Here is a 16,365-nt window from a genome sequence, read left to right on the forward strand (position 1 = left end):
ACCCGATCACACGTTGTCGCATCTTGCCCAACACTATAAAACCTGTTCCCAGTTCATTGGTGGTGCCACAGCTTTGGTAGAAGGTAGCCGCTCGATGCCCGCTTTTCCACACTTTCTGTCCAGTCCAACAAAGTTCCTGCAACGCCACGATGTCGAAGTTGCGGGGATGTAGTTCGTCGTAGATTATACTGTCACATCCTGCGAAACCAAGTGACTTGCAATTCCATGTTCCAAGTTTCCAATCGTAGTCCTTATTTCGTCGCGTGGGTCTTTGCCGATTGTATCGAGTCGTATTTTCTCCTATGTTGTTCGCAATGGGGATTTTTACGGGTGGCTTATTGGGCCTACGCCAACACTCCTGTCTCGCCGGAGGGCCATCGTGCCAGTTCTGTTTAACGTCCCAACCAACACTGGGACGACCACGCTGATGGGGCTACCACCTTGGATCTAGCTGGGCGTGGTGCAGCGTTTCTTACTCAGCCGCTGGATGCCAGAACAGACGCTGTTTGAGCCGCACCTCCTTGGTGAACAGACACTCGGATCGTACCTCCTCACTCTAGCTGAAGTCAGAATGACAACAGTGCCCAGGCTGCACTACCAGGCTACCAGCTAAGCACACAACTCTTAGCTGGCGGTCTTTGTCATCGCTTGACCCGTGGAAGCATGAGGTAGGAACTTGTGAGGACCAGAGCTATATTGGACGCTCTCCTTATCGACTCACCGTTTTGCAGCCCTTCCGGGTTACATTTTGACCATTTTAGCTCGCTGTGCTCTTGATCTGTTACTTGGGGTTTCTCCTGGTTCACTCCTGCAGGTATAACATATTAGGGATTCTCTCAGGTATTTATTTTGAAATTCCTTTTGAGAACTCTGAAGACACTGTTGTGGAAGTTCCTATAGAAGTTTCTATAAGGGTTTCACTAGAAATTCTTCCAGGTATTCCACCAAAAATTGCTTAAGGTTTCTTCAAAGGTTTCTTCTGAGATTCTTTCAGCAATTTTACCGGCGGTATTTCACGAATTTCGCCGAAAAACCTCCCAGCAACTCCTGCAGAAGCAGCCGGGGCCTGGTGGTGCATTTGGCCACACGTTTGCATCATAAGCAAATGGTCATGGGCTCGATCCCAGCCCCGGCATTTTCCACCTGAGAGCAGCTGACACCGGCCCTCTTCTAAGTCCATGGCTTAAACGGAAACTTGGACATCGGTGAACGGCAACTCATGGAACCCCAATCGGACGGAAAAAGGAACAACCAACAGCCACAAAGGGGCTGTCCATAAACCACGTGGTCATGAGGGGGGGGGGGGGGGGGTTCGGCCAATGACCATTTTGTATGGAAGAAAAAAAAAATTGTATGGACTAATGACCACGCGGGGGAGGGGGGGGGGGTTGAGAAGTCCCAAAAAAATGACCACGTGGTTTATGGACAGCCCCAAATCATTATTCTCGTGCTCAGCATTCTACCATGATAGGGTAGAAAGTGAAAGCAGCGCAACGGCAACTAGTTTGATATAGTAGAATAGGAATAGAATACATTTAGGCGCTGTACAAAATAAGTACAGCTTCCAATTGGAATCGCTCACGCAGTGCCCTAGTGAATAAAAGAGCTGTAAATTCGGTTCAGTGATTGAAGAATGAAAAAAAAAAAAATTGCAGAAATTACTACTAAATCTATTCCTTCGCATTTTTCCACGAAATTTTCAAGATTTTTGTCTATCCCAAGTAACATTTTATAGTCAAATAGATTAGAAGATGTTCTTAGAGCCACCATAAAACAAAAAATAAAGGTATTAGGTTTTGTGAAGTTTCTCAGAACTTCAACAGGACTAATTGATCACCAGTATGTTCCATGGGATGATTGAAAAAATACACTACACCGTCTTCAGCTAGAGGCTGTTTAGACTGAACATTACTAACACGAAGCAACGGACAGCACACATAATACCCAATGACCCATTGGAAAATTTTCCGCTTGACGAAAAGTTTTCCTCGACTGGATCGGGAATCGAACCCGCACTCTGAGGCTTACGAAACGCCTAGACGACTGGTGCCGCAAACCGCACGGCCATGAAGCCCACTACCTGCACAGGTTTCTCCAGTTCCTCCAGGTATTCGTTCAAAGACTTCCTCCAGGTTTTTTTTTTGTTCCTTTGCAAATTTCTGCCTTTAGTGATTTTTGTATATACCCCAGACAACCAGTAATCGTATAAGATGTAGCATAAGATGATAAAGTAGAGGCCATATGCGTATCGCCTCCACGATAACATCTTATGCAACAACTTATACGATCTGGTTGTCTGGGACTAATCCATCCAAAAATTGTAAAAGAAATTCCCCCAGAACTATCTCTAGACGTTTTTCCAATGAATCATTTAGAAAATTCTTCAAGCAAACCCTCAAAAATTTATTGAGGGATTTTCTCAAAAATTCCCTCTGTACCTTTTTCTGCAACTTCTGCTGGAATTTCTGCAAACACTTTTCAGGTGATTTCTGGAGTGATTCTCGGATCTCTCCAAGAATCCCTCCAAGAATGTTTCAAACAATGTTTTTTTGGAATTATTTCCATAGTAAGAAGTAAAATAATATTTTCAGGTATTCTTCTAGACATTCATCCAGGAAATTCTCCCGAGATAACATCAGAAATAGCTTCAGAATTTTTTGTCTTTTCAGAAAAATTTCAAGCATATCTCCTACGAATCTTCAAGGATATCACTCACCAGGACTATTCAATTTACGTGATTTGTGCTAGCGTAAGAATAGTAACTATATACATATTACACGTGACGTGAGACGAAACCTTACACTTATACTGCCGTGAATCGCATATCTGTCCCATTTGCATAGGAACTCCAGCAAAGATGGGACTGATATGCGATTCACGGCAGTATAGTACTCACTACTGTCAACATATTTAAATTGACCTTTCGTCGACCGGTTTCGGACTCGATGTCACGCCTCAGCAGAACAATGTCCGACTGATATTCGTACACGTCCGAAGAGAAGAGATGCTACTGAGGTGTCGTGTCTACCAGATTGAAAAGACATGACACGATGGGAAGGTCGTCTTCATTCATCAACGGTCTTCATGTGTTGCTGATAAACATTAACTCCCAAGCGTTTAGTGCACTATTTTCCTCTCACCTTTGACGAGTTTTGCATTTCCCCAGTCTATTTCGTGTTGGGAGTCTACTGTATCCGGATTGTTTATCCGGCGGTACCTTGTCCTTAAGGTTGAATTAAAGATCCCCCGAAGAGTCTTGTCACTTTTATGCACAACGTGAAGACCTTGTCGACGAAGTGCTGTTTTCATTTGGTTTGTTATCCTGGGGTAAAACGGCAAGCTAATTCTTCTGTCCACTTCTGATATGTAGAGTTATTTCAAGCGCTTCCTTTTGAAAACTTCAGGGATTTCTTAAAACCATTCTTTAAGGGGTTCTTTCAAGAAAACTTCAGTAATTTTGGTGACGTATCTGGAAGTTAATTTCTTATAACATTCCAGGAGGAATTCCTGTGGAAATATCTGAAAGACTGCTTAGAGATATTTCTGATAGAGCTTTCTAATAATATCCTTCCTGCAATTTCTGCAGGAATCCTTGAAAGAATTTAACAATGAAATTTTGGAGGAACATTTGGGATAATTTTCGAAGGAATCATTGTACGATATGGAGAGAAAATTTTGAAGGAATTTCTTGTAAATTCCATGAGCATGAGCATGAGCATAGATGACCGTACTATTCGTAGTTGCTACTCCGTGATTGACCAGAACAATCGAAGTTGCACAAGGAACCAACAGACGGAGCTTGGGAGTAGCTTACCGTCCTCAATGTGCATCTTCGAGAATTCCAAACTTTATTAGGTCAATAACGGCGCCGGCCACGTCCTTACGGTCATCGAGGAAGGAAAGGAATGTTATTATGACGTGCGTTGCTTACTAAAGACCGAGATCACCTCTGCGTCTCCACGTCTGTCATGGGAAGGACTTTTTGTTAGTGGGGAGGGGAAAGGGCGCATGATATGAGTTCACTTTGGTAAGTGGAGTGATTCATGCAACCCTATTTATATCAAACCACTTATTTTCATTTGGACTAAAACAAAACACATGCCGACATCGAAGATGACGAACGATTCAGATAGTTTTCGAAGTGCGAAAATTAACGAAAGAGAAAATAAAGTGATTTGAACCAACGTGGCTTTGGAACTTGGGCCGACACTTGACGTGACGAACATTTCAATGTCTGTTGACTAAAATCGCAAAAAATGTTGTTTGTTGCATTTATCGTATCATAAATCGCCCCGTACGAAGATGAGCAGTGAAATAGACGACGACGACGACCAAATGAAAACGCGGCCTGTAAACTTTGCCTCCAAAAACTCACTCTCGCAAAAATCTAGCAAAGCGAGCGCGCGAAACTTTGCTGCTGCCGAACTACCGCACACTACTGACTGCTTGGCATCCCGTCGTCGGAGCCCCGCAGAGGGAAGAGGAAAAAAAATCGCAAAAATATAGCAAAGCGAGCGCGCGAAACTTTGCTGCTGCCGAACTACCGCACACTACTGACTGCTTGGCGTCCCGTCGTCGGAACCCCGCAGAGGGAAGAGGAAAAAAAAAATCTAGCAAAGCGAGCGCGCGAAACTTTGCTGCTGCCGAACTACCGCACACTACTGACTGCTTGGCGTCCCGTCGTCGGAGCCCCGCAGAGAGAAGGGGAAAAAAATCGCAAAAATCTAGCAAAGCGAGCGCGCGAAACTTTGCTGCTGCCGAACTACCGCACACTACTGACTGCTTGGCATCCCGTCGTCGGAGCCCCGCAGAGGGAAGAGGAAAAAAAATCGCAAAAATCTAGCAAAGCGAGCGCGCGAAACTTTGCTGCTGCCGAACTACCGCACACTACTGACTGCTTGGCGTCCCGTCGTCGGAGCCCCGCAGAGGGAAGAGGAAAAAAAATCGCAAAAATCTAGCAAAACGAGCGCGCGAAACTTTGCTGCTGCCGAACTACCGCACACTACTGACTGCTTGGCATCCCGTCGTCGGAGCTCCGCAGAGGGAAGAGGAAAAAAAATCGCAAAAATCTAGCAAAGCGAGCGCGCGAAACTTTGCTGCTGCCGAACTACCGCACACTACTGACTGCTTGTCATCCCGTCGTCGGAGCCCCGCAGAGGGAAGAGGAAAAAAATCGCAAAAATCTAGCAAAGCGAACGCGCGAAACTTTGCTGCTGCCGAACTACCGCACACTACTGACTGCTTGGCGTCCCGTCGTCGGAGCCCCGCAGAGGGAAGAGGAAAAAAAATCGCAAAAATCTAGCAAAGCGAGCGCGCGAAACTTTGCTGCTGCCGAACTACCGCACACTACTGACTGCTTGGCATCCCGTCGTCGGAGCTCCGCAGAGGGAAGAGGAAAAAAAATCGCAAAAATCTAGCAAAGCGAGCGCGCGAAACTTTGCTGCTGCCGAACTACCGCACACTACTGACTGCTTGGCGTCCCGTCGTCGGAGCCCCGCAGAGGGAAGAGGAAAAAAAATCGCAAAAATCTAGCAAAGCGAGCGCGCGAAACTTTGCTGCTGCCGAACTACCGCACACTACTGACTGCTTGTCATCCCGTCGTCGGAGCCCCGCAGAGGGAAGAGGAAAAAAATCGCAAAAATCTAGCAAAGCGAACGCGCGAAACTTTGCTGCTGCCGAACTACCGCACACTACTGACTGCTTGGCGTCCCGTCGTCGGAACCCCGCAGAGGGAAGAGGAAAAAAAAAATCTAGCAAAGCGAGCGCGCGAAACTTTGCTGCTGCCGAACTACCGCACACTACTGACTGCTTGGCGTCCCGTCGTCGGAGCCCCGCAGAGAGAAGGGGAAAAAAATCGCAAAAATCTAGCAAAGCGAGCGCGCGAAACTTTGCTGCTGCCGAACTACCGCACACTACTGACTGCTTGGCATCCCGTCGTCGGAGCCCCGCAGAGGGAAGAGGAAAAAAATCTAGCAAAGCGAGCGCACGAAACTTTGCTGCTGCCGAACTACCGCACACTACTGACTGCTTGGCCTTTGAAGGAATTTCTTGTAAATTCCATGGAAAAACTTTGAATAATTCTCTCATCTCTGGTGAATCTCTGTAGAAATTTTAGGAAGTAGTTCAGAATGAGTATCTAAAGGAATGTCTGAGAAAATACCAGGGTTATTGTTGGAAACCCAGAAGGAATTTCCGAAAAACTTCCTGGAGAAACTCCTAGGGAAACCCTTGGCTGGATTCCTTGAGAAGTTTACTAACGATTTCTAGAAAAAATCCTAAATCTCTGATTTACATTCTTTGAGGATTTTTTGAAAGTATGCCTGGAGCAATCTTGGAGCAGAAACACATTCACTCTGAAACAATTCCTGTAGGAATACCTGGAGAAACACGTTGATAACACGTTCTGTAAAGATGCATTCAAAACCTCAGATACTTTGGAAGAAATCCTTGCAGAAATTCCTGAGAAATATATCTGAATAAATTCCCTACGGAATCCGTGGAGAAATAAAGACATCCTTAGATTAAATGGTGGAGAAATTTCTGAAATGAACGCCTGCAGAAAGCTTTGAAAGAATTCCTGCATGAATTAATAATGCAAGAATCTCTGGACTAATCATGCAGAATTTTCTGGAAGAATATCTGAGAAAAATCTCAACACATTCCTATGGCAAGCCCGTGTACAAAGGGAGAAGGGGAGTGACGTTTCATACAATAGGCACCCCTCCGCCTTTTCCGAAATTGGGAAAAACCCCTCCCTTGGCGCCACTTATGTGCACGAGCCTGTCATATGGGGATTGTAATGAAATCCCTAGAGCAATTCCTGAACAAACCCCTGGTAGACCTCTTGAAGAAATACCCGTTCGAATTTCTGAAAGAAATCTCTGGAAGTTTTTTTGAAGAAACCACTGGAAGAATTTATGAAATACTAGCTGTCCCGGCAAACTTTGTCTTGCCAAGCTTGCGGTGTTCTGACAGCTTTTGAGTTCATTGAAGCAAAGCACTCTAGATTGTTTTTTTTTTTATCGTTCTATTTTTTTTTCCCCGATCATAAAAATTCAGTATTTTCACAATTTTTGTCCTTTTCTAGACGATTTTCGTAACTTTTTTTACATATAAACACAGCCGCCATGAATACGATTCGATCCATGCAAGAGCCATGCTGATCGGTTCACCCGTTCGTGAGTTTTGTTGCCTCAAAGGGACTTCAAACTCATTTATATATATAGATATTTTTGAAAAAAAATCTGAAGGAATCCCTGTAGAAAATTCTGAATGAACCCCTGGAGTTATTTGCGAATGATTTTCTAAACGAATCCCTAGAAAAAAGAAGAAATCTAAAGTAATCTCTATTGGAGATTCAGAAGGAACCTATGGAAATCTAACCTTAACGAATTCTGGAGAAATGCTTAAAGGAATATTTGAAGTGAGCACTGGAGGAATTTCTTGAAGAATTCCTGGATGATTTTCTGAAGAAACCACTGAGTGTTTGAAAAAAAAAACTTGGTAAATTAAAAGACTGAATTTCTACAGTAATTTCTAAAGGAATCCATGTAGCAATTTTGGGAAAAATCAATAGAATATTTCTTTAAGGAATACTTGACAAAAAATAGAGAGAAATTTTATTATGAGTTAAAAAAATAAAATAAACGGCAATTTCTTCAATAGAAATTTTTGACTCAGGTCCGAATGAAATTTCTATTCAATTTTAACGAAAAATGTTCAATAGAACTAACGTTTTCTTTTTCGAGAGCTCCTTCGAAAATGTTTTAAGAAGCTGATTTTTCCCAAAGTTTTTTCAAGAACTTCAGAAATAGGAAATTCAAAAAGAATAGATCTTAAACTGGACATCACATTCGCGGATTCTCAAACTCTCAGAATCCTTATTCTCCGGAATACTTTAACCAAGACATCATTACACAGCAAGACACGCCACATTCCAGCTGTCAAATCAAAATCCTCAATCATTCAAATCCACTCCGAGCAACCCATCATTCCAAAGGCCAATTTCACGAGCGACTTCAAAGGAACAGCAGTGATTACAGTCCGACTGAACGATGACTGTCAAAAAGTGTAACCACTTTTGAGAAGGGTTCACCACCACCACCATTCCCATTCCCAATCGTATCGCTCGTCTGTAGTCTGGCGGCAAAGCCAAAGTTATTTAAAACATGCAAATCACCATGCTCGATCCCGAATTCTGATTCGAAAAAGGAACCCCTCGGAAACAGATTGCGTTGTTGTTGTGGCGGAAAAGAACGCAACAAGTCATCGATCCGGACAGTGAAAATCATTTTCCCAGAAGTAAACGCATTCTGTTTGACGTCGGGTTTTCCGGAATGTTTGGCTTCCGATGCACAGTGGCCGCGAAATGGCTTCCGGAGCACTCTTCCTTGAATTTTTGAGGAAAATGTAGGGCTCTGAATGTTTAATTTGACAAGGTATAGGAGTGTTACTTCAAGTTGCTAGAATTTATTAAATATTCAATCAGAATCGAATATTTCCTTCCTGAAATGCTTATTAATTTCTATCAGATATCAATTTGTGTTCTGCCACAGGTTGTTGTTGATAAAATACTAGAAACAAATAGAAATCTGATAATATCGTGAAATGCGTCCTCTCCTACAAATCTTCTGAGTACTCTCCAGCTGATTCTTAGAATACCTAACAAAAACCATAATTTTGAACCACCGTTGATAAATGGCTTTCCCGTCGAAATCCGCCTTTTTTGTTTCGGTGTAATTTGCCTTGTTGCTCCCACACACAAAAGAGCGGTTCAAGTACCCTCGCATTATCCCTTTTTATGGGCAGCTGATTTTGCAAATGCTAACTCGCTTATAGGCCAAACCGACCAAAGGACTTTTCCCGAGCCTGTAGGACCAGCCGACCAGTAGACGAAGAGCTCGGCCTCATGATTAAAATGATTGCTGTTCGTTTTTTTTTCCTGGTTCCCTACTCAATGCCCCCTTTCACCCCGAATCACTATCCGCGCACTGTTGGGAATGAAATTAATTTTGTTTAACTTAGACTCCCACGGACCGACGGGATGTCTTCATCCCAGTTTCGACCCACACCGAGGAAAACATCGAGGGGTTCCGTGTTGTTTTATCGAGATTTCTTCAGGGGATGGCCCCTTTCGCAAGTTGGCTGGCGTTCGGTTTGATCTTTATTAGAGTTGTGTTTTTGTTTTCTTGTTTCTTCCTGCAGCTCCACCGGAAATAACCGTTGAAAAAACTTGGGTTCACGCTGGAGAGGGCTACGAGGCGCAACTGGTCTGCACCGTCCACGGCGATTCAACTCCTGAGGTAAGTGCTGTTTTTATTCGATTGGATATATTTTTGCTGTTGATTCTACGGAAGGTCGCTCTCAGTTAATGATTGCAAGGAAAGTTTTTGTTCGCAAGAGTGCTATTTGTGTTTCAAATACAGGAGACTGTTGTTTTAAGATTTCATTAGGCTTTATTTCTGACTTAAGGTCGGGGCTCACTAATTTCAGGAGGAACTTCTAGAGGAATTTACAGAAGAACTACATGAGAAATTTTCTAAGAAAACTCTCGGTAATCCTAGAGGCTCTTCTGAATGATTTTCTGGAAGAATCCATAGAGCAATTCTCGGAGGAATTCCTAGAGCAACTTTCAGAAGAACTCTTGAAGAATTCCCGGAAACCCTTCGAGAGAAATTCTTGAAGAAACTTCTAAGGGAATCTCTGGAGGAACTCCGAGAAAAAATCTTGCAATAATTTTTAAAGAAATTCTTCCAGAAATTCTCAGAGAATTTGCGGATTTCATAGAGGAATTCGCAAAGAAGCTCCCGAAGGAAATCCTATAGGAATATTTGAAGCGACTTCAAAAGAAAATCGCTCATGAACTCCTAGAGGTATTCCCAGAGAAATGTATTGAGAAATTTGTGGAGGAACTTCTAGAGGCATTCTTATAGCCATTCTTAGAAGAATTCCTGTAGGAACTTTTCGAGGAATTTTTGGAAAAAATCCCAGAGGAATTACGGATCTCTAAGGGGAATTGATGTAGATAAACGTGGAGGAACTCCCGAAGAAAATCCGAGAGGAATTCTCAAAGAAACTCCATGTTGAATTCTTTTAGGAACTTCTTAATAAAATCCCAAAGAAATTGCTGGATGGATTCCCGAATAATATTATAGAAGAATTAAAAAATAATAATTTTCGGAAGAAATCATACAGCAATTCTAGGAAAAAAAATCCTATAGCAATTCCTGAAGGAACTTCTACAGAAACTCTTGCGAGAGTTCCTATACAACTTCACGGAGGAGCTCCCAAGAGGTATTTCCGCAGGAACTCCCAGTAGGAATTCCCAAAGAAACTTCTAAAGCAATGCAAGAAGGCTTTCCTAAAGAAATTCCTGGCAGCACTGCTAGAGGAATTCTTAAAGGAAAGAAGAAGAATTCCTGAGGGAATTTTTGGATGTACTTCTGAAAAACCTCTTAGAGAAATTAATGTAGAAACTGCTAGAGGATTTCTCGATGGAAATCTTAGTGGAATTTTCGCCTAGACTCTTAAAAGTATTTCGACATTCAAACAATTAACGTAAATCTGTAGTTCTGTATCTCTGTATCTGTAGGAATTCTTAAAAAAAAACACCAAACGAGGATTTTGCTCAACGATTTTTTTTTTTCTTTATAAAACTCTATTCTACCAGTTTCCTATGGATCTTTTGAGGGTGTTTAAAGGATTCCCGAAGAAATCCTTCAATTAAAATGCTGGACAGTTGGAGGAAACCTTGAACGAACTGCATTAAATATATCTGCGGAAAAAATGATTTCCAAAAAAAATGAGATATTGCCAAAAATAATCAACTGAGAAAGTACAAAAGGATTTCCTTCCGGAATCCAATGGAAATATTTTTGGAGCATTTTTTTTATTGATTTCTTAAGGAATTCATGCAGGATTTCATAAAAAAACCTTGGATTTTTGATAAAAATGAAGAGAAGCAAGGAGGAATAAATTTCTGTAGGAATCTTTGGAGGAACTCCGGGAGAAATTCCAGAAGCAATCACCGGAGATTTTTGAAGGACTTCCTTGAAGAGTTTCTGGAAAATCCTGCAGAAAATCTCTAAAGAAATTCCTGGGAAAAACTCCGAATAAATTCATGAAAAAGTTTTCGAAGGAATCCCTGCAATGCTCATGGAAAGGCTTCTAGAGGAATCCTTGTATGTATTTTTGAAAAAGTTTTCTGAATTATCCCTAGACAATTTCCTGAAAACCGCTCTGAAGGAATTTCTGAGAAAATTTATGGAAGAATTTCTAAAGCAATCTCTTAAAAAAATTTAGCAACAAAATTTTTGAAAGAATCACTAAAGGAGCTGCAATGAAGATTTAAAAAAGTGTTTCAAAGTATTTCCGAAGGACTCACTGGGATATTCATTACGAAATTTTTGAATTACTGTCTCAAAACCATCCGGGATGATTTCTGTGGAAATATCTGGAGAGTTTTCAAAGGAATCTCTGGAAAAAGTTCTGAAGGAAACTCTAAGGACTGTTCAATTAATAAAACGGACAACTTGCTTGTGCGATATCTTTTTTATTTTTCAATAAAATCATTATCAGTTTTTTGCACAACTTACTATAGCTATTCTCAAATGTAGGAAAAATATAACATTTGGCAAAATGTTCTTTATTGTCTAACTGAAGCGGTTTTCGTAAAACATCAATAAAAACCCATTTCTCAAAATTCGACATAACTTTCCACATACTAAACATGCATATTTTCATGAAATTTTTAATGTATTGGAATCTTATACTATTCTACTAAAGGTAAAACTCAATAGTTGGTAAATAATAACGCACCAAGCAGCCTCCAGCTTGATATACTAAGTTGCCTTGTTTATAAAGAAATTATTAAAAAAATATTTATTTAAGTCCTGTGATGCAATAGCACAAAGGATTTGGCTAAAAATTTGTCCAGAGTAGTAGAATACTGATTGCTGGATGATACAGAAGAAAAATTTACTTTTAATTGCATTCTTCATGAAAAATTTAATCCATAAAGATGGTCTTAGTAAAAAAATGCATACTTTTTGCTCCATTGATGTCAATTTTCGACTCTAGCGAATCTTGTTATTATTTATTTTCAACAAAGTTGGTCCTATGTTATTGTATACAATTGGATGTAAAATTTCATATTTCCAACATCATTGTTATGTAAAATTTGCATTACGTTGAATTGTTATTTGGAAGAATCTTCAAAGAACGAAACTGTTTTGATTACTGTGCATCTACTGGCACACAATAACCTAACCAGCAATGCTATTACGAAACAGTTTTCTGCATTTGAAACCACATTACTCCGACTTTCGACTGGATGTATAAAAAAGTTGTTTATTGAATATGTTCATGCCCTTTTTGCTTTACAATGAAATTTTAATCAAAAAATCGAATCTCACTTGAGACTTTAATATTTCAACAACTAATTTTATATTTGAGTTGAAACTTCGCCAGAATGTTTATTACTCATGCTGCTGCAGCATGGCTAATACTTTTCTGATAATCAAAACGACATACCATATGTGAACAGTAATTTTGTGTATATTTTCAATTTATGGCAATCGTTAAATTCACCTCATTTAACATCTGGCCGATTTTCTATGAAATAAAACTATTTTTATTCGATTCAAAAATCATTACTGTAATGAAAAATGATGTACTGAACAACGAAACAAGGGTGGTTAAATTTGAACCACGCGTTTTCTTTTTATAGCCTGTAAAGTTGTCCGTTTTATAAAATGAACAGTCCTTAGAACAATTTAGGAACAAATCGCAGGAGGAATTTTAAAAGAAATTCATAGAGGAATGTCTGAAGCAACACTTGCTAGATTTTCCACATGAATTCTAAGTGAATTTTATAGAACTGAATCCTCGGGGGAGTTAGTTAAGCAATTTCTTGAAAAGTCTTTGGAATTAATCCTAGAAGAAGTTAAGGAAAAAACCGTAAACAAGTTTTGCAAGATTTTCTGGAAACCCCCTTGAGGAGTTTGTGAAAGCGTCTCTGAAAGGTTCTAAATATTCAATAAGGATTCCTGAAGACATCCCTCAATGGAAATCCTGGACATTTTTTGAAAGAATTTCCGAAAGAATCCGTAGAAGTATTTCTTAAATAGTATCTGCCGAAGCTATTGGAGGATAGTTCTGTAATGATTCCCAAAAAAGATCGACATTTATATTTCTATAGGAATTTCTAAGAAATATTTGATATAATTTGATAAAGATTCTGTGGAAAAATTTCTAGAGGATCCTGGGAGTAATTTCGACATGGTTTTCTGGAAAAAATATATACAGAAAGATATACTTGGAGCAATGTTTGCAGGAATCTGCTTCAAATTACTGAAGAAATATTTTGGGGCAATCCTGGAACCACTGAAAAAAAAAATGGGAAGTATCTCTACAGAAAATGTTTGGTAAAGGCTTTCTAGAGCCCTTGGAAATTTGGAGAAGTAATCCCAACAGGGTAATGAACTTTATAAAACGAGTTGTGCCTAGTTGTGATCAACTATTGTCCAACACAGCTCAATTGTGACAGGTTATTTGACTAGCACCAAATTAAATATGGGTCATACCACAATATTCCTAAATAATGGACGCAGTGGTTAAAAGGCTCTACAGATGAGGGAACACAAATCTCTAAAGGAACTCCTCCTGCTGGTGACATTCCTTCGGAAGCTTTTCAATGAAATCATTCGAGAACTTCCTAAAGGAATCCCAGGAATTTTCCAAAGAATACCTGTATCAATTCCTAACAAATCTTGAGAGAAATTTTAAGGAAATCTCTGGGAAAAGCTTCTCAGGAATTCCTGGAAAAGTTTTTTAAATAAATCCATGGAGAGATCACTGTAAGAATCCCTTGGAGGTTTTTTGAGGGGATATATTAAACTAATTTCAGAAAAAAAATCCTTAAGAAATATGCATAGGTACTAGGCTGCGGCTTATTTTGTTAAAGTTGTTGAAACCTGGAGTTCGTAAGCTCTTTTAGATTCAAATGACACAAAAAAAGAAACCTCTGAGTTTAAGCCAAAAATATTGAGATTTAGAGGTCGCGCAAAAATTTTGACTTTAGAGTCCTATAACTTTTTAACCGTTTGACCAATTTTAAATTTTTTAGCTTGCTTTTGTAGCTTGTTTTGTGTTGCCTAAGAATGCTGTGAATAAACTGTACCTTAAAAAAAAAACCCAGATTAATCCACCTAGTGGTGATAGTGCCTTTCTCGTCGAATATGTACTCATAAACTTTTCTTCGACGTTAGCCAAAATGTTCCTGAATCCTGAAAACACTTTACACTAGCAACAATTTTAACAAAGCCATCATCGATTTTCGAGGCTTATTGATGATACATATTCCGATGTTATGTTCAACAACAAAACAGAGCAGAAAAAGATCAGACCTCTCAGTTGACTGCTTGACCACCTTAACCCTAGTCATTGTGACCCTATTCCATCCACTACGGCAGCGAGGTGAGCGTCAGCTAATGCTTGGAGAAGGTTAACTTTATTCACAATCACAGATCACTTTGTGATCTTCGCCAATGTTTATTTCAGCACACTTTAGGCTATATTTTATTATCATTGGTAACAGGATTCATGTAAAATTTGATCTTCCTACGAGGAAAATGCAGAAAATGTAAATTTTCCCAAATTGTGAGCAGTAATTTTAGAAGCATAAGGAGATTTTAGATTGAAAAACTGTATAGGGTTGACGCGATTAAATTATATTTTTATATAAAACGTTGATCCATCCTACTATACATTTACACCGCAGGAATCTGAAATGGTGTGGTTTGAACAGATCGCTTTGGTCACGATTTCGTTCTCTCGCATATATGAAGACTTTGATCATTTCTTCATTTATAATCTTACCCAACGTTTACATGCTATCAAAAAAGCCACAATTTGATTTATCGCTTTGACATTTATTTTGTTAACCTTTATTATTCCGCTATTTGATGTGCAGCTTGCATGGGTTTGGTTAAATTTTACGTTTGACTACTTCCGGCGGGACACCTGGAACTGATTCCGGTTGTCTCAAATATGGTCTTAGACTATGTTTTTGTCAACTGTTCATCACGTGACCTGAAAAGCCGGAAGTTGATGTGATTTGAGGCTATTTTCTTGCTAACCGTTCGGCAAATTTTAGAAAATGCCGCGATTTTATGTATCGCATGCATGGTTTTGGTTCACTTCTATCAAATCACACCCGTAACCGATTCCGAACTACTGAGGCCTAAGACTATTTTCTTGTTGACTGTTCATCAGATTATCAAAAACGCCGCTATGGTTTAGTTCCTATCTATATTTTACCACTTCCGACGCGTTACTCGTCTTGTCACCAGTTCTGGAACACTACCGGTTCTCCCAAATATGGTCTGAGATTATTTGTTGGTTAACCGTTTATCTTGTTACTGAATAAGTCATCGATATGTCGCATGTATTGGTTCTCTTTTACATTTGATTATTTCTGGCGGGACACCCGTAATCAGTTCCGTAACACACTGATAGGGCTTGCGTCTATTTTCTTGCAACTTTTCATCATGTTACCTAAAAAGCCGTGATTTGAGGTATCGCATGCATGGGTTTGGAGTCACTTCCGGCCTGGAACCGGTTGCGATACAGTACCGATAGTCTCTAAAATAGTCTGAGCCTATTTGCTTGCTAAAGTTTATTAGGTTATCAAAAAAGCCATGGCTTTGGTTCAATTTTATATTTAGCCGCTTTCGGAGGGAACTAGTTTCGGCACTACTGACAGTCCATAATGTGGTCTTAGCCTACTTCCTCAATAACCGGTCATCAAGTTGTCGAAAAAGCCGTGATTTGATTTGCCGCATGCAAGAGTTTTGTCACCTTTTAAATACGGCCACTTCCAGCGGAACACCCGGAATCGGTTCTGAAACACTACCGGTTCATATAAGGTCTGAGACTTTTTCTTGCTAACTGTTCATCAGGTTATCGAAAATGCCGTAGTTTGATGTGCCGCATGCATGGGTTTGGATCACTTTTATATATGACCACTTCCAGCGGGACATCCGGAACCGGTTCTGATACACTGCCGGTTCAGATATGGTCTGAGTCTTTTTTATGCCAACCTTTCATTGAGTTATCAAAAAAGTCGCGCTTTGATATATCGCATGCATGGATATGGTTCACTTTTATATTTGGCCACTTCCTGCGGGACTCCCGGAACCAGTTCCGGAACACTACCGGTTCATATATGGTCTGAGACTGTTTTCTTGCTGACTGTTTATCAGGTTATCCAAAATACCGAAATTTGATGTGTCGCATGCATGGATTTGGTTCACTTCTATATTTGGCCACTTCCGGCGGGACTCCCGGAACCGGTTCCGGAACACT

The 16,365-nt window shown here is 40.3% G+C and overlaps 1 protein-coding gene across 8 annotated transcripts in view; it reads left to right on the forward strand.

The window, feature by feature from the left end:
* Positions 1-16,365, forward strand: part of LOC109410678 (protein amalgam) — a 373,824-nt gene that overhangs the window by 322,372 nt on the left and 35,087 nt on the right. For all 8 annotated transcript variants that reach the window (XM_062856460.1, XM_062856461.1, XM_062856459.1 and 5 more), the window contains one exon: positions 9,205-9,302. In XM_062856460.1, coding sequence (XP_062712444.1) covers positions 9,205-9,302 — 98 coding nt within the window. The remainder of the gene's footprint in view (positions 1-9,204; positions 9,303-16,365) is intronic.

The sequence above is a fragment of the Aedes albopictus genome, chromosome 3 (assembly GCF_035046485.1).
Source record: "Aedes albopictus strain Foshan chromosome 3, AalbF5, whole genome shotgun sequence".
In the NCBI taxonomy this organism is placed as follows: domain Eukaryota; kingdom Metazoa; phylum Arthropoda; class Insecta; order Diptera; family Culicidae; genus Aedes; species Aedes albopictus.